This window comes from Drosophila takahashii, chromosome 3R, assembly GCF_030179915.1.
Source record: "Drosophila takahashii strain IR98-3 E-12201 chromosome 3R, DtakHiC1v2, whole genome shotgun sequence".
NCBI lineage: Eukaryota > Metazoa > Arthropoda > Insecta > Diptera > Drosophilidae > Drosophila > Drosophila takahashii.
In genome coordinates, this window is record NC_091681.1 from 5162304 (window position 1) to 5184914 (window position 22611).

Here is a 22611-nt window from a genome sequence, read left to right on the forward strand (position 1 = left end):
GTAACACGTAAAATAGCTCTGCAACATTTTAACAAAATAAAAAGTTGTAATTTTTTGTTAAGTAGCAACATGTCGCGTCCGTAATTGTCGCGTCCGTATTCTTGCAATAGTTTTAGAAAAAAACCGCTGAATGTTTTGTCACCGAACTTGCTTTGATGTGTTCTGTTACTCAGCAGTTATTCTTGAAAAAAATATTTCAATATTGCAGTTCTATTTTAGTCGCATCCGTATTTCACTTATTTTATTTTATTTCCAAAAACTGGCTGAACAGATAATCTTTATTTTTTCACCATAAATACAAGAGTGTCTGAGCTACCGAACAAAAATATAAAAGTAAAAAATATATACTGCGTCACTGTTATTTTTGAAGTTTAAGTTGAAAAAATGTCGCGTCCGTCACCCTGGAAATACCCATATGAAATTGCAAGGGAAATTTCGGGCATGAAAAAATTCTATTGTTGGTATAGATAAACACGTTGATCTTGTTTGCGTTCTAATTAGAGAAGTAAGAATTTGAAACTTTAAATGGATAAAGGAGAAATCTTATAAGCTTACTTATTTAAGGCGCTTTATAAACTGAGGACTTAGCTTAAGGCCCCGTAGCTATAGCTAAGTTTAAGTTTCTCTGTAAATTTTACATTATAGTCGAACATTTTATAATAATAATAATAATAATAATATACTGAGGACTTTCAGAATTAAAAGTTGAAAATTTTAGTGCTGTTCAAGTGACAGGAATTTTTCCCTCGAAAAATTTCTTTGGAATTCCTTTGGAATTTTTTTTTGATAAATCGTCGAACTCCTTAAATTTTACATAGGATTTTATTGTTTAATCAAGCACCAAATGCCTGTAAGGCCGACTGGGTAGTGAAATCAATGTTCAAGTTTGTTGTGCTGAACGCTTCCAAAGTAATGTAACGAACGACTAATTTTTACAGAGTCCGCTATCAAAAGATTTGGGGGTTTGACAAACCTAAACAACAAAAGTAGAGGAATGTTTGGTAATACTCTAGATTAGCGGACTCACTCCCGAAGTTCGCGAAAAAATTATCCTCGATGGACAGCGACTTTTTAAGAACTGTCTTAACCATGGACGACCACATGTCTATTTTGATTCTGGTAAACAGAAGAAATCGCGGTCCAAGGAGGATTATATATTGAAACCTTTATTTAAGTCTTTCCCACCCTAAACCAAACATACATAATACTCAACACAATATATTTAAATATTGCATAAAAAGAAGAAAGAACACAAAAAAAAAATTAAGAAAAAATAACGCGATTTGTAGTGCACTACTTTCAAATGCTTCCTATGCGGGAATAGTTAAGCGGAGATATTTCGAGCCCATAACAGGTTATTTAAAAAATTATTTCTTAGAACTTTACCTCAATGATGGTGCGGAAAAGGGTTCATCGAAACTATTTATATAAATATAAAGATAAAAATAGTTTGAGTGTTATTTAATGCATTAAAATGGTGGGGGACCGTGGATGGCTATGATCATTCCTGGCCGACACTAAATTCTCGATTGTGACTTCAAGCATAAGTCTTTTATAAGCCCCGCTACACTAATAACATGATTATTTGCTTAGGTTTTTTCAGTAGACAAACATCAACTGAGCTATACGAGTCAGTAGTAAAAAAGTTTATTTTGTAAAAAAATATTTATTTCTAATTTTTATTTATCATGTCTTATAATTCGCGAAATCTTCAGGTCGAGTGATCCGTGTATTCTTAAGGTCAAATAGTCAGCGAATTCTTCATGTCAAATAATTTCGGGTATTTTAAAGGTCGAATAATCCGCTGATTCCTTATGTCAAATAAACCGCAATCCGCGAATTCTTTTCGTCGAATGGTTCGGGTATTCTTATGGTTAAATAATTCGCGGATTCGTCATGTCAATTCTTCGCTTCGAGTGATTCGGGTATTCTTTAGGTCAAATAATTCGAAAATTCTTCAGGTCAAATAATCCGCGAATTCTTTTGACTTGAAGGATTTTATACCATACAAAAATATTTATATGTGATTCACAGATTAGAGATATTTTTGACCTGAGTCATGACTCATACACAGAAAGAATTCTGATGTTCTGAAATTGAGTATTTGTATTCTCAATTCTCAATTTTAGGATGTACTGATTTTGAGTACAAATTTTGGAAAAAAACCAGGGAACGAAAATAACTGTTATTTTTGTTTTTTCAAACAAAAAAATCAGCGACAAGAAAGACTCGTAGAATAAAACCAACTACACCGCTGGCATTGTTAAGCACATTATTTTACATATTAGTAATGATTTTTATTTTTGCAATTTTTATTAAAAACTCATAAAATAATCGTTATTCTATGAGTTTTATATAACACTTGACAAATAAATTAAATAAACTTATTCCCTGAGTTTTATTTTTCGCTTGAAAAATAACACTTATTCCTTGAGTTTTTCCGATCAAAAAGAAAACTCAAAGTCGTTCAGTGGCAGCTGATTCGGTGATAAAAATGTTTTTAAAAATTTGGCTTACTTTGTAAGCTGTTGGCTTCTTTATAAGATATTTTCCAAGTATGAGCGACCACTGTAAGTATGAATAATTTATTAATTTACGCCACAGAAAGAAAAAAACACATGATTTAATAGTAGGCGATCTACACATTCATACACTTCCGGCCAACAGTACATAAGTAAATACATTCGATAAAGTATTCAATATGTCTATACTGGCCCTGTGGATAAGTATCAGCTTCACAAAACGAGGGATAGCAACAAGGGTGAACATTTTAATTTTTTTTTTATATTTTAAAAATTTTATAAATTTTGAAAAGATTGCAAAAATGAAATTAGCTGAAATTAACATATAATATTTAAGTTTGACTTTATTTAAATTTGTTGTTAAGCTTTACAAATACGAGTATAAGGTCGTTAGAATTACCTTCAGAGCATAAAAGGATCTGCCTTGGATTGCAGAAACTTTTGCCTTTTTGTACAGGTATGAGTATAAGAATTTGTTCTTCTTAAAATAATTCATAATATTTGTATTTAAAACCACCACATTGGTAGAAAAATTTTCGATTTCGCTTTAAGATTTTTTAAAGTCCTTATTATAAGCGTCGGATTTTTTAACGCTAAATGAATGAACGAGTAGACCACCTTCTATAAAAATATGGACTTTTCTATGTCAGTCGTAAATTAATCATACTTACCATGATCGATCTTATTTGGTAATAATGTTAAAAAAAAACAACAGCTCATATACCATACCCAATTTGTAATAACATTTTTATCACCTACACAGCCACCACTAAACGACTTTGAGTTTTATTGTTGATCGAAATAATAAAACTCCGAGAATAAGTTTTATGTTTGATTTTTATATAAAACCAGGGACCGAAAATAACTGTTATTGTACATTTTTCTTACCAAAAAAATCATGCACTTAGAAGAGTCCAAAATTTTTTAAAATACACCATTATTTTTGTTAGCCATTGTAGTTTACAAAACCGTAATGATTTTTATTTATTTAATTTTTATAATAAAAGTCAAAAATAACTTTTATTTGTTGATTTTTATGTATAAATGTTATTCCCTTGACATTAAAAAAAAATTAAATAATTAAAAAACATGCTAATCGAATTTTATATAACTTACTAAAAATCTTAAAAAAAAAGCCAACCGTGCATATTGTGTAACTATTTTTTTTTTTTAATTTGTTTTACCCACAAAATCGTCATAAATGAAGTTTGAGTTTTATTTTTGATCACGACGAATAACGGTTATTTGTCATTTTTTTTTATAAAACTCAAAACAATAACAGTTATTCTTTGGGTTTTACTTTACGAATCCGAAAATAACGGTAAAAATGTGATTTTTAACATAAAACTCATAACAGTTAGAGTCCCTGTATAAAACTCAAGGAATAACAGTTATTTGTTAAGAAAATAAAACTCAGAGAATAAGTTGTATTTGTCAAGTTTTATATAAAACTCATGACATAATGATTAAAAAGCGAATTTTAAAATAAAACTCATAACAGTTACGATCCCTGGAAAAAGCTTATATTGAGTACAAATCGATCTCACTTTAAGAATCAAAAAATTGAATTGATCACAAAAATCTCAATTTTAGGAAACAAGTTCTTCAATTTCCAACTTAAGTAAAAATATTTTTATAATAAGTATGACATTACTCACATGAACCTTCTAAAAGGCTGGTCTAAGGAGTAAATGACTCTTGCCTTCAAATATTTGATAGCTAATGTCGTCCAGGTCGTGAATTCAATCCCCATTCCGGTAAACACAAATATTTTTTTTTTGTTTTTTTGCGTTGTTTTTATTTGAAATAATTTTATTGGATTTTAAACATTAAATGCAATAATTGCAAGCATTACAATTTAAATCTTATGCGCGGTTTGGACATCGCTGAATGTGATGCTTGTTTGGCTTAGCCGGTTAGTGCGCGCGTGCACCAACACAAATGTCTGGGGTTCGAGTGACGGAGAGGTCGACTTGGGTCGAGCAAAAAATAAGTTTGTTTTATTTATAACAGTTTATTATTCACGTAATTATGAAACAATTAACATATACTGTATAGCCCTTAAAATAATGTGTAAGTAAGAAAGGAAGTTAGTTCTCCGGATAGAGCATTTTTTTCTCAATTCCATAATTTTTCAGTACTCAATTTAAGAAATGGCAATACTCATTTTTAAAATACTACTTAAGTAATTTCCAAAAATGAGTACAGTTTGTACTCATACAATACAGTTTTTACTCATTTGTAGTAAAAATGTACTAAATAAAAGGAAAATATACTTAATTTGAGTAAAAAGATTTGGACAAATTTGTACTGATAGTTAGTATTTTGTACTCAGAATGATTATTTCTGTTCATGCTATAATAATTCTCTCTGTGTAGGAAGTCATGAGTCATAGGGAGTCATGAGCTATAGGAATCATGAGCTATAGGAGTCATGAGCTATAGGAGTCATTTACTCACGAGGTTTTAGATCAGATCAAGTGGATCACGTTAGCCAGGCCATGAGCTGAGCCATTCAGATCCAAAAAATTTTCCGACATGAGCTACTCGAACCCTTTTTTGAAAATGTGAGGGCCCTATGACTCCTATGGCCATAGTAATTACTTTGTTTTTTATAGCAAAACCGGGAACTTTGGAATTCAATTACCAGAGAACCATGGCCGACCGCCAAGTTATTTTTGCTCGTAAATTCTTAAGAAATCGCGGTCCATTAAAGATATTTTTTTTCGAAGAGATGAGATCGATTTCGAAGGTGAGTCCGCTAATCTAGAGTATTACTGAATGTTTTTTGTCAGTTTCGTTTTGTGGACCAACAAACACCTTTTGATTGGTTTATTACTCGTACTCATCACATCAGATTTTCAATTCTGGGCATCATTTACTGCCGTCCACAGTAATACATATTCTGTAGGGTCGAAATCGCGTCCTTTTACCTGTTATAAAGTTTTCAAAGATTAAAATATATTCTTTTTTTTTTAAATACAAATGTAAATGGGGTTTTGATCAGTGCTGCCATCACTCAGCTTGAAAAACCGGACAGAAAAGCCAAAAAAAAACAGGGAAAAAGAGGACAAAAAAGTTTAAAAAAGGACAAAAAAAGGACAAAAGTAAATGCGCCTCCATTTTTCTGTTTTTACCAATGGGTGATATATTTACTTAATATAAATGGATTTTATATTAAATTCAATTATGTAATGATCTATTGCGCCCGACTCACAACCTTCTTCGTTTGATCATTTTACCATGGTCAATTTTTGTGCGTATACGTAATAATCTAAAATATTAAAAAAATAAAAGCATTTCAAGTAACTATATTGGTAATACAAAAAAATTCAATATCTGCGTCAAACCCGAATAAAAGTCGTTCAAATATGAAATTTTTTTCTGACAAAAAGGCTGAGAGTAAAAATTGAGAACTTTTTAAAGTGTTTTCCTCTTTTTTTGCTACAGAAAAAATCGTACTATAAAGAAAGTCCATCGACTGCATTACATCTCTTTGATAATTTGTAAAAAGAATTATTTTTAAAGTGCGGAACTGTAAGAATAATGGTTAAAACGGCGTTTTAGCATATAAAAGCTTTATAAAAGCAGGTTTATTATGCAAAAAGAACACTCAAAACCTTATCTTTGAAAAAAGGACAGATTTCCGGATAGGGGATGTTTGAATTTTTTTCCGGATAAAAATTAAAAAAAGGACAGATCTGTCCGGAAAGAGGACAAAATGGCAGCACTGGTTTTGATATTCTACAGAATTCTACAGAGCAGTTCCACCGCTTTTAACCGACTTTTAACAAACTTAAATGCGGTAAAGTTTTTTTTCTTAAGAGTGCAGCGTGCTACGAAAGAGCAACAGCGTTGAGAGTTATCGCATTAAGAGGCGGTAACCGACTTTGTACGCTCTCGACTGGGTGTGCTTGTTGACGGGGAGTTGGCCAGACTCTTTGACATTAACGATCGTTGCGGATCGGGCTATCGGCTGGCGCAGCAGCAAGAGGCCGCGGCCTATAAAAGAACCACATTTAGTGCGGGCTGCTTTTTGAAGTAGGTTCAGTGTTATTTTAACAGCGAAGTTGGCCAGTGCGAGAGCTGCCCGATCCAAACCAAACCCAGCCACAACCAGTTAGACAACAAAGACCGGGCACTGCAACCCAGCGATAAAAGCAAGTCAAGTGAGTCCGAGTCAAGTGAAGAAACTGAAATATATACGCAGCACTTAGGTTCCAGAAGGACCTAACAGCTGGCGTGAAAAAGTCTTGGCCATTAGCCATTCATAACGTGAATCTTCTTTGGGGAGACTAGAACGCGACGTTGTGCGCAATTTAATTAACTATTCAGTAGATGCGGTTATATCGATGCCAGCGCAGCAAACTTTAATAAAGTTGTATAATAATGTAAGAGCCAAAAGCCTGCACAGAAAACCTGCTTAAAACCCGAATTAGCAAACAAAATTCGATGGGTTCGCCTTACATAAAATACCTGTTTGGACAGCCAACAGTTTCGATAAGATGTTAGCCAACCCGACGTAGGATTTTTTAAAAATTGACCGTTAAATTAGGCTGCAAATCCGAAAATTAGTACCCACCTCTAATTAATTCCGCGGACCGCGACCTAAATTTCCCGATCAAAGGCATTGACTCTGACGCGGCGAAGTGCACACACAACTGCAAAGCAAGCTGTGTAACCAAATAAAATTTGCGGCCTATGCCAATATCTATGGCATATCTAGTTTGTTTTCCCCACGACGAAAACAACTTATTTACATTCCCATTTTTGAAGAAAACGGCGGACAATTAGGAGTGAAATAATGCCTCTCTAACTATTCTGACTATTCTTGGCGTGATGTGCCGGTTGTAACATACTGATAAGCGGTTACTTGTCATACAATTTGTAGATATTATTCCAGCGAAATACCCCTATAGCGTAATTCGTGGTTTCATGGCCAATACTAAAGATAGCATTTACGTCGATTGAAACGCTTTGATTTCATTGCTTTCTTTTGTTTTTATTTCTAAAATATAAAACAATTTCAATTACACTGAAATTACCTTATTTAGTACCGGAAATCCGAAGCGGCTCCGGAACTTAAACAAAATTTTGTGTTAATTTATTATACCGATTTGCTTGTACCGGGAAGAATTTATCCCCCATACCCCCCCGTGGATCCACTCATGATTACCCCCCTCTAAATCGCATTGTTGTCCTTTATTTTGATTTGTTCAACATATACATTTTTGCACAATTTGCAGATACATATACAGGGGTGGTCAAAAGTATTTTCACAAATTTTAATGTTACCTGTACTCATATTTTGAACTTATAATATACACTTTTGGCACCTTTACAAAGATCACTTCAATTCCGTTTAAATGACACAAATTATTAATTATTATTAATTTTGATTGGGGAACAACTTTGCATCAAAACACTTTGCATAAAAAAAATCGCATATTAATATTCCATCAGTATTCGCTAAATTCTGATGTTGAATGGACTTCCATGAAATCCACTTCTATTTTTGTCCCCAGCGAATACGGCAGATTTGTACACAAAATAAAGCTTGGGAAATGTGAAAAGAAATGCCCATTATTAAAATTCAAATCTTTTTTTTTCAACTTTCTGCACGACTGGATTCATATTCGAATCCATTCGATTTTCTTATATGACGTCATTAGGGCAAAATAGAAAATTAAATTTTTTTATATATATATATATATATATATATATATATATATATGTCTTTTTTATTTTGTTATACCAGAGTTGTGCCGTTATCATTAAAAAATGTAATGCTAGTGAAATCAGTTTTCATTATCATTAGAAATTGAGATTGTCTTAAACTACTGTGACCTGAAGATTTCGCGGATTGATTTCAATCATTTCATTTGGCTTCAGTAACGATTTTAAAGTTTTAATTTTTAATTTAAAAATTATCATAATTTTTTTTCCTTAATTTCCGTGAAAACAACAGTATACTACTACTACTTACTACTACTTAAGAAATATATAAAAACTTGCATAAAAAAAATCCTAAAATTCTTATTGCTTGCTTAAATTATCAGCTGCACAGAAGAGAAAAAAATAACTTCATTTTTCGACACAAATCCTTACATTAATTTTCTTCATAACATTAGTACTTTGTCCTAAACATATTGTTTAAATATAGAATTTCATACTGGGTTGAGCACGTAATTAAATTCCAAACCGATTATCGTGCAAATCTAAAAAAAAACTTGTTTTCTTAAAAAAAAAGTAGGAAAAAAAATTGCTAAAAGATAGATCTCTCTCGAGAAGATAGCTCTCGAACAACCAATAAGATAATTTTGGTTAAGATTTATGAAATTAGAGGGAATATTTTTTATAGGTAACGAAAAGGTAAATAAAAAGTATATACTTTTGGCGAATAAGTTAACGGGAGTTTTTGAAAAATATCCACAGTAGACAACTCTTTTAAGGGAAACCAATATTTATGCGAAGGAATGTTTTGCTTTATGTATTTGACTAATTTAAAAAACAGCATTAAGAAAAGCAATTACTGCATTTTATCATTGATATTTTGCTTCAGTATTTTTGTTTCCATTAATTTTTCACCTTAATAAGAATTATATTAATAACTAGCAATACCCGAAGCGACGTTGTCCGCTACTATTAGTAAAGCATTTATTGCTGATTTTTTCATTTTTCCAAATACAAATTAATCAAATAAAAACACCTCTAAGGGAGGTAAAAAACTAGTGACGATCGCACCTTCAACGTACAAAAGTTCTGATATCAACTTTTGTGACGAAAAATGATTTTAGATGCGACTAAATAAGTACGCTACCTAAAATTTACTCGTTCGGCCCGGCTTAGCAAATATTTAATATCTACACGAAAGTTCTCTGTTGTAGCGTGCCGAATGAATAAATTTTAGGTAGCGTACTTATTTAGTCGCATCTAAAATCATTTTTCGTCACAAAAGTTGATATCAGAACTTTTGTACGTTGAAGGTGCGATCGTTTTAAGTTTAAAGATTTCAAAAAAATTGTCCTTTGTTCATATCTTTTTAACTATTACATTTACACAAATTCCTAATAGAAGGCGTTTATAGCATTTAAAAATACCTTTCAAACGAGATGCAGCACAAGTCTGTAGCTTTAGTAGTACACACAAAAAAAAACTTGGTAAAATCAACTGTAATAATTGTCAAATAGGCCCCAACCAGCAAAATTGTCAATTCTACTAAGTAAATTGTCATTTCACAACAACAAAATACACACAATTAGCAAAGACACAAACCCAAAGCAAAAACAAAATACACGTAACTATTTTAATAGTTACGTAACTATGTTTGTTGGTCAATTTTACCAAGCAAATTTTTTTGAGTGTAGTAGTATAGAAGTTACGGTTTTCCGAATTTTAGCTATCTATAGCTGTTTTCCCGCCAAACTAGCGAGTTTTTCCAAGAGTGGTAGAACAAAAGTTTTTTATATCGATGTGATGAACGTCATATAAAATTTTAAAAACTTAAAAAACATGTTTTGGACAAACTGACAAACAGAATTAAATTTTCATTTTGGGAAGACGTAGAAAATCTTATTTTGGCTATAACTTTTGAACGGAGCGTCGGATTTTATCATATGACCCCTCAATCGTCGGGTATTTTCAATAGGAACACAAATAAAGCATTGCGAGGGGGCATTTATCCCCACCGGCCCCAACAGCTCCAAATTTCGAAATTTGCATTTTTTCACATTCACTGCTCTCTCCCAAGCCAATTGATTTTCTTAAAGTCTTGGTATGCAATCCTTTAAGTTTTTGCAATACCTTTCGATTGGTGTATTACTCATTACGATCGGACTATCACAGCAGATTTTCAATTTTGCGGCTATATAATAGTAGTCGCCTTCGCACACTCTCCTGGTGCGCTTCGTCACTACATGGACTGCCGTCCATCACTATGGACGGCAGTCCATGTAGTGACGAAGCGCACCAGGAGAGTGTGCGAAGGCGACTACTATATATACACGAAGAAATGAAAATCTAGTGTGATGGTCCGATCATAATGAATGATACACCAATCGAAAGGTATTGCAATAACTTAAAGGATTGCATACCAAGACTTTAAGAAAATCAATTGGCTTGGGAGAGAGAGCGGTGAAAGTGAAAAAATGAAAATTTCGAAATTTGGAGCTGTTGGGGCCGGTGGGGATAAATGCCCCCTCGCAATGTTTTAGTTGTATTCCTTTTGAAAATACCCGTCGAATGAGGGGTCATTTGTCAAAATCCGACGCTCCGTTCAAAAGTTATAGCCAAAATAAGATTTCCTTCTTCTTCCCAAAATGAAAATTTAATTCTGTTTGTCAGTTTGTCAGTTTGTCAGTTTGTCAGTTTGTCCAAAACATGTTTCTTAAGTTTTGAAAATTTAATATGACGTTCATCCCATCGATATAAAAAACTTTTGTTCTACCACTTTTGGAAAAACTCGCTAGTTTAGCGGGAAAACAGCTATAAATAGCTAAAATTCGGAAAACCGTAACTTCTATACTACTAAAGCTACAGACTTGTGCTGCATCTTGTTTGAAAGGTATTTTTGAATGCTATAAACGCCTTCTATATGCAATTTGTGTAAATGTAATAATTAAAAAGATATGAACAAAAGACAATTTTTTAAAACTTTTTTTTTAGCTTTTTTTTATTTTTCTCAAAAACGGCTCTAACGATTTTCTTGAAAACTTTAAACTGTATAGCCCTTGAGATTCCTTAAATTTCGGTATATAACACATTACTGTAAAAAGTCACGTTTAAAAGTTATTTTTATACGAAAATAGCCACTTTTGCCAGCTCGAACAATTAACGCTCCCTGAGTATTGAATTTTGTGGGAGGGTATCCGAACTGTATTTTAGGGTCATGGAATCTGTAAATTTGCACTTAAGAGTTCCATATAGGAATCTTTTGTTCTACGACTTTTGGAAAAAGCCGCTACTTTAGCGGGAAAAAGCTAAAAATAGCTAAATTTCGTTAGTTTGTAAGTTCTATACTACTAAAGGTACAGACATGTGCTATACCTTGTTTAAAAGGTATTTTGAAATACTTCAACGCCTTTTTAACTTAATTTGTTAAAATACAATAGTTTAAAAATTATGATTGACCAATTTAAATTTAAATGTATATATTAGCTCCTATGAGAGCAAATGTAAACAAACAAAAACTTCTGATATCAAATAAAAACACCTCTTAACGAGGTAAAAAACTAGTGACGACCGCACCTTCAACATACAAAAGTTCTGATATCAACATTTGTGACGAAAAATTATTACACTCGTCATTAAATAGACTTTCTAATCTTTTCTCATTCGTCACGCTGCAATAGAAAATGCCTGTAAAGGGAAAAAGGCTGGAATAGTTTGCTAGGGCGGGCCGAATGAGAAAATATTAGAAAGTCTATTTAATGACGAGTGTAATAATTTTTCGTCACAAATGTTGATATCAGAACTTTTGTATGTTGAAGGTGCGGTCGTCACTAGTTTTTTACCTCGTTAAGAGGTGTTTTTATTTGATAGTGATATTCGAGTAAAATCCCACCTAAACTTAGCTAAACAATAGACCCACCTAGAACGCACTAATATTCTATCCATATCCTTCTAACCATAACATACTTACTTCACCGCATTAACCCCAATATTACCTCATCTTAACCTCACCGCTCTCCTTTTTTAATCTCACCCTTGGCACACTTTTTTGGCACCTTTATACTATTTTCATTATTTTCCCGTCCTAACCAATGTAACTTTAACTTCACTTTTTCTTAATAAAACTTGTTTGTCACCTTGCACACTTTATTCAAATTATAAACGAACCTTACCTTTCTCACCTTCACCCTTCTTTTACAGCACTTTTACCCTAATCTATCTAATACCCCCCTTAGCCACAACTTAACCCCGCCTTAACCTCACCTTATTCCCACCTTAACTCCACCGTTCTGATAGCCAAATCTATCATTTTGGGTGCAATTTTTTTTACCGTAACTTTTTTTATCCACCAGATCTAGCCCCCAAAAAAACTTAAAACCTTAAAAGGCATATATAAAAACTAGCTATACCCGGAGCGACTTCGTTCGCTCAAAATTAGTTTGCAGTTAGGAAATTAGGTTGTCAGGACTTTCATATATCTTATTTGCGCGTTTGTTGAAACCCTTTGCGTAAACATCCTTTCTAGAAGATTCTTCAAGAGAGAGAATCCGAAGGCTACTGGTAGAGCTATATAATAAACAGTGTTGGGAAAGGTACTGTGTTTTTGTACCTAGGTAAGGTAAAAGGTATTGGGCAAAAATAAATACCTAGGTAAGGTAAAGGTACTTCAATTTCCCAGTACCTAGGTAAAGGTAAAGGGTAAATATATTGTTTTTTTTATTTTTTATAAAAGCTGAGCTCAAGGAACCGAAAAACGATTTTTAATTTTCCTTACAAAGTTCCATATTTGTCTAAGCTTTCTTAGCTTTCATGGCCTCGTCCGTGTATCTGCTTGGATGAACCCTCTAAAGTTGTTGAAATTAAATCCAATTATTTATAAATGTAAGCTTAAATAATTTTGTATATATTTTTAAAACACGCGGCATGAATAATTGTATGCACGTATCACTTCATTAATATATTTATGAAACCCTCATGTACATGTTTGGCGCGCACAAATTCCGTATGTAGAAACATTGACTATATGTATATTGTGCATATGTATATGCCGTTTGTTTACGTACATACGGCATTTTTGCGCGCCAAATACACTTTGGTTTCATAAATAAATTGACGTAGTGATGGGAACATACATTCGTGCACAAAATTATATAAAATAAAACCGCGATTAGTTTTCACTCTCAAATATGTACATATGTAAGTAATGTGTATATGTACATATCTCACACATAAAAAAAGGCATAGGCTGTGTGTGCAGATTTCCTGTCGATTTATCATCGAATTTTATTGTTTTATTAACACACAACACACACTTGCCGTCCGGGTTAAAAAATTTGCCATTTAATATTGTTGGCAACACTTTCTCGTTTAAATTTTCTTTTTCGGCCATGTCTGTCGCGCAAAGTCAAATTGTTTTGTGCATTTGAGAAAATTGCAATGCAAAGGTAACTTTACAAAACAAACATGAGAACGGCTAATTTCCAATGACTTTTAATGCTGCGTTCCGACTATTACAATTTCGAAACGAAATGATACAATGACGTGTAGATCTGGTGGATTTAGCTTATTTCAGTGTCGCAGTCAGATGTGGCTAGTTTAAATCAGAGCAATGTTTAATACCTATGTAAGTACCATAATAAATCCAAAGGTATATAAAGGTTGTTTGTAAATTGGAATTTGTTGTTTTTAAATTTGTTGTTTTGAATGGAACGAAAACATTTGTACACACACGAAAAGATTGACATCCCATACAAAAGTAGCGAAGTAACTTATTATTTTGCGATTCTACATTTGATTGATAATTATTAATTTTAAACTCTGCCAATTTTGCATTGTCTGAAAGGAAATAAATCATTTTATTTGTATCTAAGCACATTATCTACATACTTTCGAATAGAAAGAATGTATTGTACATACATATAATCAAATCAAAACATATCCAAATATACATATGTACATACGTACTTGGTCAAAAGTTCGAATCTTAAGATTAATATTTAACTTGGAAACATTTTGGCTTTGCTTAAAGAATTTGTAGTAATTTTCTATTTTCTTCCATGGTGGAAATTAAATAAGGTTCTTACTTCTGCTACAAAATGAAAAATAAAACCTAAGCATTTGATCCACAGGACTGACTATTGATCGAAAATCATTTTGATCGGAGTTTAAGTTTTTAAAATCCAAAACAAATTTAACTTAAATTGCCTCTTTCCCCTCCCCTTTCCCTGCAGCACTACCCCTCACAATTTCTTGACTGTTGCTCTCTCGGCCGTCGCTCTCTTGGCATCCGCTCTCTGGGTTTCGCTCTCTCGGCAGGCTCCCACAAAATGCAACGCAATAACTTAGGAAATCTAAATAAATTCGTTAAAAATCCTCTAAAAAAATGTTAAAAACTTAAAAAATTTAACTTAAGCATCTGGGCCATAGAATAACCATTTACCAATAAATCATCTCGATCGGAGCAGCGGTTTAGATTTTTTAAATCGAAAAGTTAATTTTAAATGTAGCCCCCAAATTATGGGGGATATCGAAATTTCTGTTAGATTTCTAATTAGGCCCTTTCAAGACCTAAAACTCTGCAAAATCAAAATTTCGAAATTCCAACCACTTTAGAAGTTAAGCTTAAGTAAATCTAATGATTTTTTGCTCTAAATATGGATATTGGAGCTGTTTGGGGCCACTGGGGGACATGTCGGACCTTAGTGGGCGCCTACGACCCCAATGGAATACTGTGAAAAAATTTGGCTGCTCTAGCTCTTATGGTTTAGGTTGTGGTCGTATCCCCCTAAAAATCGGTCTTTCATTTTATAATCTTTAGATATAGGGTCGGAAATGCTTCCTTCTAGCTGTTACATACTTTTGCACGAATACAATATACCCTTTTACTCTACGAGTAACGGGTATAAATATTAACTTGTTTGGTTAAAAACTGTGGGAATGGTTGATGTTTTAAACAAGCAAATTGGCATTTTTTGGGAGTCCTGGGAGTCCTTAGGAGCCGAATTTGAAAAGTTCTTTCTTAGTGCACACCTCCTCAAACACACAATTCATACCCAATTTTTTCCAGAATTTTAGGTCTCATGGTTTGGGCTGGGGGAACATGACGCAAATCGACATCTACTCTTTTATAGTAATACTCGATAAGGGAGGCAGGTTGAAGGGGATGCCATGAATCAAATTGCTTAAACATTTCCATTTGCTTAAACAATATGAGGCACGTGTAAGAAAGGGTAAGAGAATCAATTGATTTGAATATTTAGTTTTTTTTTGAATACACAAAAATCTATAAGAAAATGTCTTCGATCTATTGTAGAAATGTAAATGCAATTTTTTTTATGTAAAAGGATATCAGTATTATCATTAATTTGAATTTAAGCAAATCTAACTTCCTTAGTCAGTTGCAATGTACACACACGCACATATCTAGGGATTGTGTTTATAAAAAACTCATTTTGTGGCTTTTATATATTTCGTCCATGTGTGTGTGCAACGGAGCGAAATAATGTTTTTTACAAATCAACAATATGTCAATATCTCAACGTTTGAAAACCAATAAATAGTTTGCTGATCAGTTTTTTGCATCTTAAAAATAAAAGCAATTTTAAGGAAAATTTCGACTGTAAAAATCAGCCTAATGGGATTTCTGTAAGTCTACCGATATTTTAAATTTAACGTTTACTAAATAAAGAAAGGAAGCTAGCTTCGGCAAGCCGAAGCTTATATACCAGCGGTCGGCACACTCATACAATTTCATTTTGTTTTATATTTTTGTGAGTAAATTGCACGGGGCAGCTCATCAAGGTGTGTGTAAAGACCGCTGCACTATGGGGAATTTGACCACTTTTTTTGGCCAATATTAATAACTCCGTCAATTTTAAAGATATCAAATTAAAACTTTGGCAATCGTTATTATTTATCACAACGCATATTCTGCATGAATATCTTTTGGATCAGACAACTATATCATATAGCTGCCATAGGAATGATCAGATCAACTTTGCTATTTTTAGAGATAAATGCACAAAACTTGATAAGAACCGATTTAATACAGTATTAAAACCACATACAAAATTTTGTTAAAATCGGAAGAATATTTCTTTTAGTTTCATAGAACCGAAAATTCTCAGAGCTTACATGCCATTTCTTTCAGTTTTTTATACAGTTATAGATTTATTTTTCTTTTTACAACCTCTTAGGTCCGTTTTTAATGTCAAATGATAGCGATAAGTGTTTTTGCCTTACTTTAGAAGACATTTCCAATGTAAGTCTATTGATATCTTTCTTCCACAGTGCATACAAAGGGGCATTTGCAAAATTTGAGGTTATGATCTAAAAAACTAAGTTTCTCCAAGAATCGAAAAAAGTGAAGTTTCTGACTATACTAATTTTAAAGAGAATTCCTTACTCTTTAATTCCCAAAGGTTTGATGGATGGACTCCGCTGGACTCGCTTTATATCTCTTTTTAAAAATTGGTTTTCTTTAAAAATATTCGTGTTAGACCGGTCACAAAAATAATCGATTACAAGAAAACCACGATTAATTTAGATTGTTTAATCACACAAATACTTAGTGCACACTACCATCCTTTGAATTAATTCCAAAAACTCCACTTAAATTGCTTTAAGACTCTTATTTTTAGCATTTAAATAGTCTCAGCATTTCGTCAAATTTCTGAGGCGTAAAAATGCAACATACAGCAGCTGATCTAACAGCTGTAAGTTAGCAGAGGCGGCCTCTATTGAAATTCCTGAAACGTAACATTAAAGATTGGTCTTCTGTTAAAGTATTCTAGAATACACATTTTTAGTTTAACGACTTTAAAAAAATGGGTTTTGGCCAAAAAAAGTGGTAAAATTCCCCATAGTGCGCTGTTCTACAGTATACGTGAGAGGCAGAGAATGAGCAGAACAATTTCCTATGCTCATTTAATAGGACGCTGCCGACCGCTGTTATATACCCTTGCAGATCATTCTATTAATTTATAAATCGCCAAAATGTTAAATTTCCTATTATTTCACATTAATTTTTCGATCGTTTCTGTGGCAGCTATATGTTATAGTAGTTCGATCTTTTTAAAATTAAAATCGAAATTCGGAAATATTTAAAAATAGTCATATCCCAGAGTAGAAGAGAATGTAATAAAAATCAACAAAGATATAATTGTTTTCCAATTAATTTCCATTTAATTTTTCGGCCGTTGCTATGGCAGCTATATGATATAGTGATCCGATTTTTTAAATATTTAATTCGAAATTCAGAAATATATAAAAAATAATATTTCCAAGAGTAGAAGGTAATATTTGAGAAAACACCGAAGCTAGAATTTTTTTAACGTTTCCTTCATATGGGAGCTATAAGATATAGTTGTCCGATCCGGTCGGTTCCAACAGATTTATCCCGATAGCTCAAAAACTGAGAGACTAGTTTGCATAGAAACAGACGGACAGACAGACATGGCTAGATCGACTCGTCTAGTAATGCTGATCAAGAATATATATATATACAACCCTAGTCAAAAGTATTTTCACAAATTTGAATGTTAACTGTACTCATATTTTGAACTTATAATATAAACAGTTTGGCACCTATGGAAAGAGCACTTCAATTCCGTTTAAATGACACAAAAATTTTCTTAACCCATTAAGCACCCTTTGAAAAGTGGGCAAATTAGACAATTTTTTTCGAAAGTCAAATTTTCAACTTTTTTTCTTGGGCTTAAAACAAAAATGTTTTGATGCAAAGTTGTTCCCCAATCAAAATTAATAATAACTGCAAAAAAAAAAAATTCAAAATATTTTTCCTTGTATTTTTTATGATTTTTTGAAAATAGCTATTTTTGCCGCTTTTTCTTCCTTTTCATACAAAATTTTACTGAGAGGTCTCCATTCAAAAAAATTTCAATATTTCGGAAAAGTAAAAATGCAGTTTTATTGTATTTATCAATACCTATTGAAATGTAGAAGAAATTTTTTAAATCGGACCATTCGTTAAAAAGTTACGGCGGATCAAAGTTGTTATCCCCATCTTCTTCGCACTCCCTTTAGCTGAGTAACGGGTATCTGATAGTCGGGGCACCCGACTATAGCGTTCTCTCTTGTTTTAAATTTGAACTGTGATAATAGCTGAAATGAGTATACAAATTACAAATTATAAATATAAAACCCCAATAACTTACCATTTTGAGAAAAACATCTTGAAATGATGTATAAGAAGGGAAATTGATCAAATAAGGTTACTTTTATATTTTCTAGAAAAATATTTTATAAAAAAACACACATTTTTTTCTGGATGTTAGAAAACTCTTCAAACATTATTTCTATTAAGTAGGGATATTTATAATTTTAATGCCGATTTTTTTTATTTTTTGGAAAGTTCAGTCTTTTTTTTCTTAAAATACTGGCGATTTTTACCCTCAAATGAAGATTAGAAAAAATAAACCTTATAATTTATAACAAAAAGAATTTTTCTGTACTTGAGAAAAAATTTTCTAAAAAATATTGTTTAATAGAGAATTTTTCTGAAGATTAGAAAATTTTTTCTTTTTATAGAATATTTTTCTAAAGCAAAAAGCAAATTTTTTTTCTATATTGAAGAAAAATAATTTTTGATTGTACCATTTCATTTATAATGCGGTTCTTCACTACATGGACTGGCGTCCATAGTGATTAATTATAATTTAGGCCAATTTTATATCTTTCGAATTATACTTATTTAAACTTTTTTATTTTCTCTTTATAGATATTAAAAATATTATATTTCTTGTGAACTACAAAACAATAAAAATGTGTGGTAAGTAACAACAGTAAAATAATTCATTCAGATATATATTAGATAACTTATATAAAATAAATGTTGAATACAAAAGTTTAGTGTATTTTTAAAAAAATTTGAAGATAGAAAGAAAATAATAAAAATCCGTTTCCTTTCTTTTGCCTTTATTGTGTTCTAAAAACCTTAACTTTAAATAAAAAACACAGCAAAAAAAAAATTTTTTTTAAATTAGTGTATTAAAAAAATGTTACAATAATTTAGTTTAGTTTACTATATTATTTAAGTTACAAATCATTGCCGAACCGTTTTTTTTTTTGTCCGCACTTGAAAACTGTCAATAAGAGGCAAAACTTTTGAACCGGAAAAGTTAGCCCTGAAAAAATAAAATGCATGAATTGGTTTAAAGCAGTTGGTTACAATTTACACCAGTTTACAAAATGAAATCGTCAAAATGCTTAACGAAGGCAACCTTGTTTTTCCGGTAAAAAAGAGCTATCATTAGGAAATTGTCAGTTAAAATTTGTGGGTCAATTTTCTTGAGTGTAAAAGTTCTACTGGTATAGAATTTTTTTTCGGCTCTTAAGGAAGCAATTTATGCCCCGCTTTTAGATTTGTACCAACTTTTTAAACTTTGTACCATCACTCAGCTTGAAAAACAGGACAGATAAGCCAAAAAAAAAACAGGGAAAAAAAGGACAACTAATTTTAAAAAAAGACAAAAAAAAGGACAAAAGTAAATGCTTCTCCATTTTTCTGTTTTTACCAATGTGTTATATATTTAGGGGGGCACTAATAGGGAGAAAAGTTTGGTTAGACATAGCAGCTATAAATAAAGAGCCATTGAAATTAGAATGGTATCACCGGAAAGGCTGTCCTTTCGGCTATAACTTTTCCCTACATCATTTTAAAGTCAATTGCAAAACCTTCGAGGAACGTGGCAAAATGTCAAACTGTCGAAATTTACTTTCGCTTCATTTATTTGACTCCTTAGACACTAATCCTTTGATCTAAAATGAAGTACATATGCTGTGGTTCTTTTTTCTAACCTTTCTTTTGCTGTTAAAAATGCGATTATAGCTCTTTGACGGGGAAGTCCATATTTTTGTAAATTTATTATATTTCTTCCTTGATTTATAGAATTCTATTATTCCTTAAAAGTTTCGCGTTGTCAAATTTTTGTTTTGCCGCCCTTAGTCGCTACTTAGTTCATTTTGCTCAGTTTGACTGCAATCTGGCTCATAAAACTCTCGCTTACAAATTCGACCATGAGCGCAACCAATACTGCGACTCTGACCAATAGTTCTACCCACCTGCAGAAGTCATAAGAAATAAATTAAATTAATTGTAAAGTACCCTCAACCATTTTCAGCCCAAATGGAATTTTTGAAGTTTGGCTAAATACCACGAAGATTGAAGACCAACAAAATATTTAGTAACGCGTTGTGCATGAAAATGGCCTTCAGAAAATAATTTTTTCAAATAATCCATGTGACCTATGTCCAATAAAGTGTCCCGAACAGAATGGGACGATTTTCTGGAATTTGACATTGGCGGAAATTGTTCGTAATGGCGCTTTAAGCTCACAGTTTTAATGAAACACTCTAATGTTCTAAGGAACCTTCAGTAAACACGGCGCGCATTTTAAACGAGCCGTTTGGCCACTAGGGCCACATACTATTGATGCTCTTGTACTATTTAAGCCCCCTTCTCCCCTACTTCATTTAAATGGATTTTATATTAAATGCAATTATGTAATGATCTACTGCGCTTTACTCACAACCTTCTTTGTTTAATCATTTTACCATGGTAAATTTTTGTGCGTATACGTAATAATGTAAAATTTTTAAAATAATAAAAGCATTTCAAGTAACTACGTTTGTAATGCAAAAAAATTCAATATCTGCTTCAAATATGAAATTTTTTCTGACAAAAAAGCAGAGAATTAAAATTGATATAATTTTAAAATGTTTTCCTGTTCCTTTTGCTACAAAAAAAATCGTACTATAAAGAAAATCCATCGACTGCTTCACGTCTCTTTGATAATTTGTAAAAAGAATAAAAGTGCCGAATTGTAAAAATAATGTTTAAAAAGGCGTTTTAGCATATAAAAACAGGTTACCACTTAAAACCTTATTTTTGAAAAAAGTACAGATTTCCGTATAGGGGATGTTTGAAATTTTTTCCTAATAAAGCCGTTAAAAAAGGACAGATCTGTCCGGAAAAAGGACAAAATGGCAGCAAAGCTTTGTAGGGCGCTAGCATCTATATTCAGTAATCATATCAAGTCGATTAATCTATCTTGATCTATCTTTTCTATAAATAAATTGATCAAAAAAATAATTAGGGTGTTCAATTGCGTTGCAAACGTTGTAAAGTGTCAAAGTGTAAGGCAGTTCCAACAACAATTTCTATACAAAATAGTTTTCAAAAGTAGGCCTTTAAAACTATTTTGTATAGAAATTGTTGTTGGAATTGATATACACTTTTACACTTTACAAAGTTTGCAACGCAATTGAACACCCTAAATAGTAATACCCGTTACTCGTAGAGTAAAAGGGTATATTGTATTCGTGCAAAAGCATGTAACAGCTAGAAGGAAGCATTTCCGACCCTATAAAGTATATATATTCTTGATCAGGGTCACTAGCCGAGTCGATATAGCCATGTCCGTCTGTCCGTCTGTCTGTCTGTCCGTATGAACGCTGAGATCTCGGAAACTATAAAAGCTAGAAGATTGACATTTTGCATGCAGATTCTAGGAATTCCTACGCAATCGCTTGTATACGATTTTTAAAATTTCAATATTTCGGAAAAGTAAAAATGCAGTTTTATTGTGTTTATCAATACCTATCGAAATGTAGAAGACATTTTTTAAATCGGACCATTCGTTAAAAAGTTACGGCGGATCAAAGTTTTTAACTCCATCTCCTTCGCACTCCCTTTAGCTGAGTAACGGGTATCTGACAGTCGGGGCACCCGACTATAGCGTTCTCTCTTGTTTTATTTTAGTATTAAACCCTTGTATTACGAAAATGTATACCAACTTTGGTCGTTAAGACATCTTTTATTAAGTCACATTTTTTTTGCTTGAAATTTTTTTATTGAGGTCGTGAATTCCGCAGTGTACATAATAGCCGTTGTTTTACAAACCGTTCGGATATTGCAAAAATATTTTCCACATTTTTGATTTTGCCTAACCTTTTTTTAAATATATATGAAGCAGCGAATGAAACAAACACGTGGACTTGTAGGTTAAAGAATAAATGCTCTTTTATTGTCTAAGTATATTTAAACTGTTGGTACATAACTCGCGTGATCTGCGGCTTGAAGCTGACTGACTGCAAAAAGGGTTAGAGTCGCGCTTATCTACGCTTCTTTAGATTATAAATGATGAAAGAGAGATAAGCCGTTACTTTTAAGCTTTTACATATGATTCTAATCTCTTTATGATATTGGGCATATAGAACTGATCATATCATTTACATTTGTTGCTTTGATTAATATTACTTAGTTTCAACACGCCCTCTCAAAGTTACAAGTTAAATTTACATTTCAGTGACGCCCAAAGATCTTATGCAGGCTTTATGCTTGTTGTGGGTAAGACCCTTAGTCAATACATCTGCTGGCATAAGTTCGGTCGGCAAGTACT

At 32.3% G+C, this 22611-nt stretch overlaps 1 protein-coding gene across 8 annotated transcripts in view; it reads left to right on the forward strand.

Moving 5' to 3' along the window:
- Positions 1-6546: 6546 nt before the first annotated feature.
- Gfat1 (Glutamine:fructose-6-phosphate aminotransferase 1) overlaps positions 6547-22611 on the forward strand; it is a 37768-nt gene continuing 21703 nt past the window's right edge. For all 8 annotated transcript variants that reach the window (XM_044394706.2, XM_044394711.2, XM_044394708.2 and 5 more), the window contains exons 1-2: positions 6547-6690; positions 18930-18980. In XM_044394706.2, the coding sequence (XP_044250641.1) occupies positions 18974-18980 (7 nt within the window). In that variant the 5' untranslated portion in view covers positions 6547-6690; positions 18930-18973. The remainder of the gene's footprint in view (positions 6691-18929; positions 18981-22611) is intronic.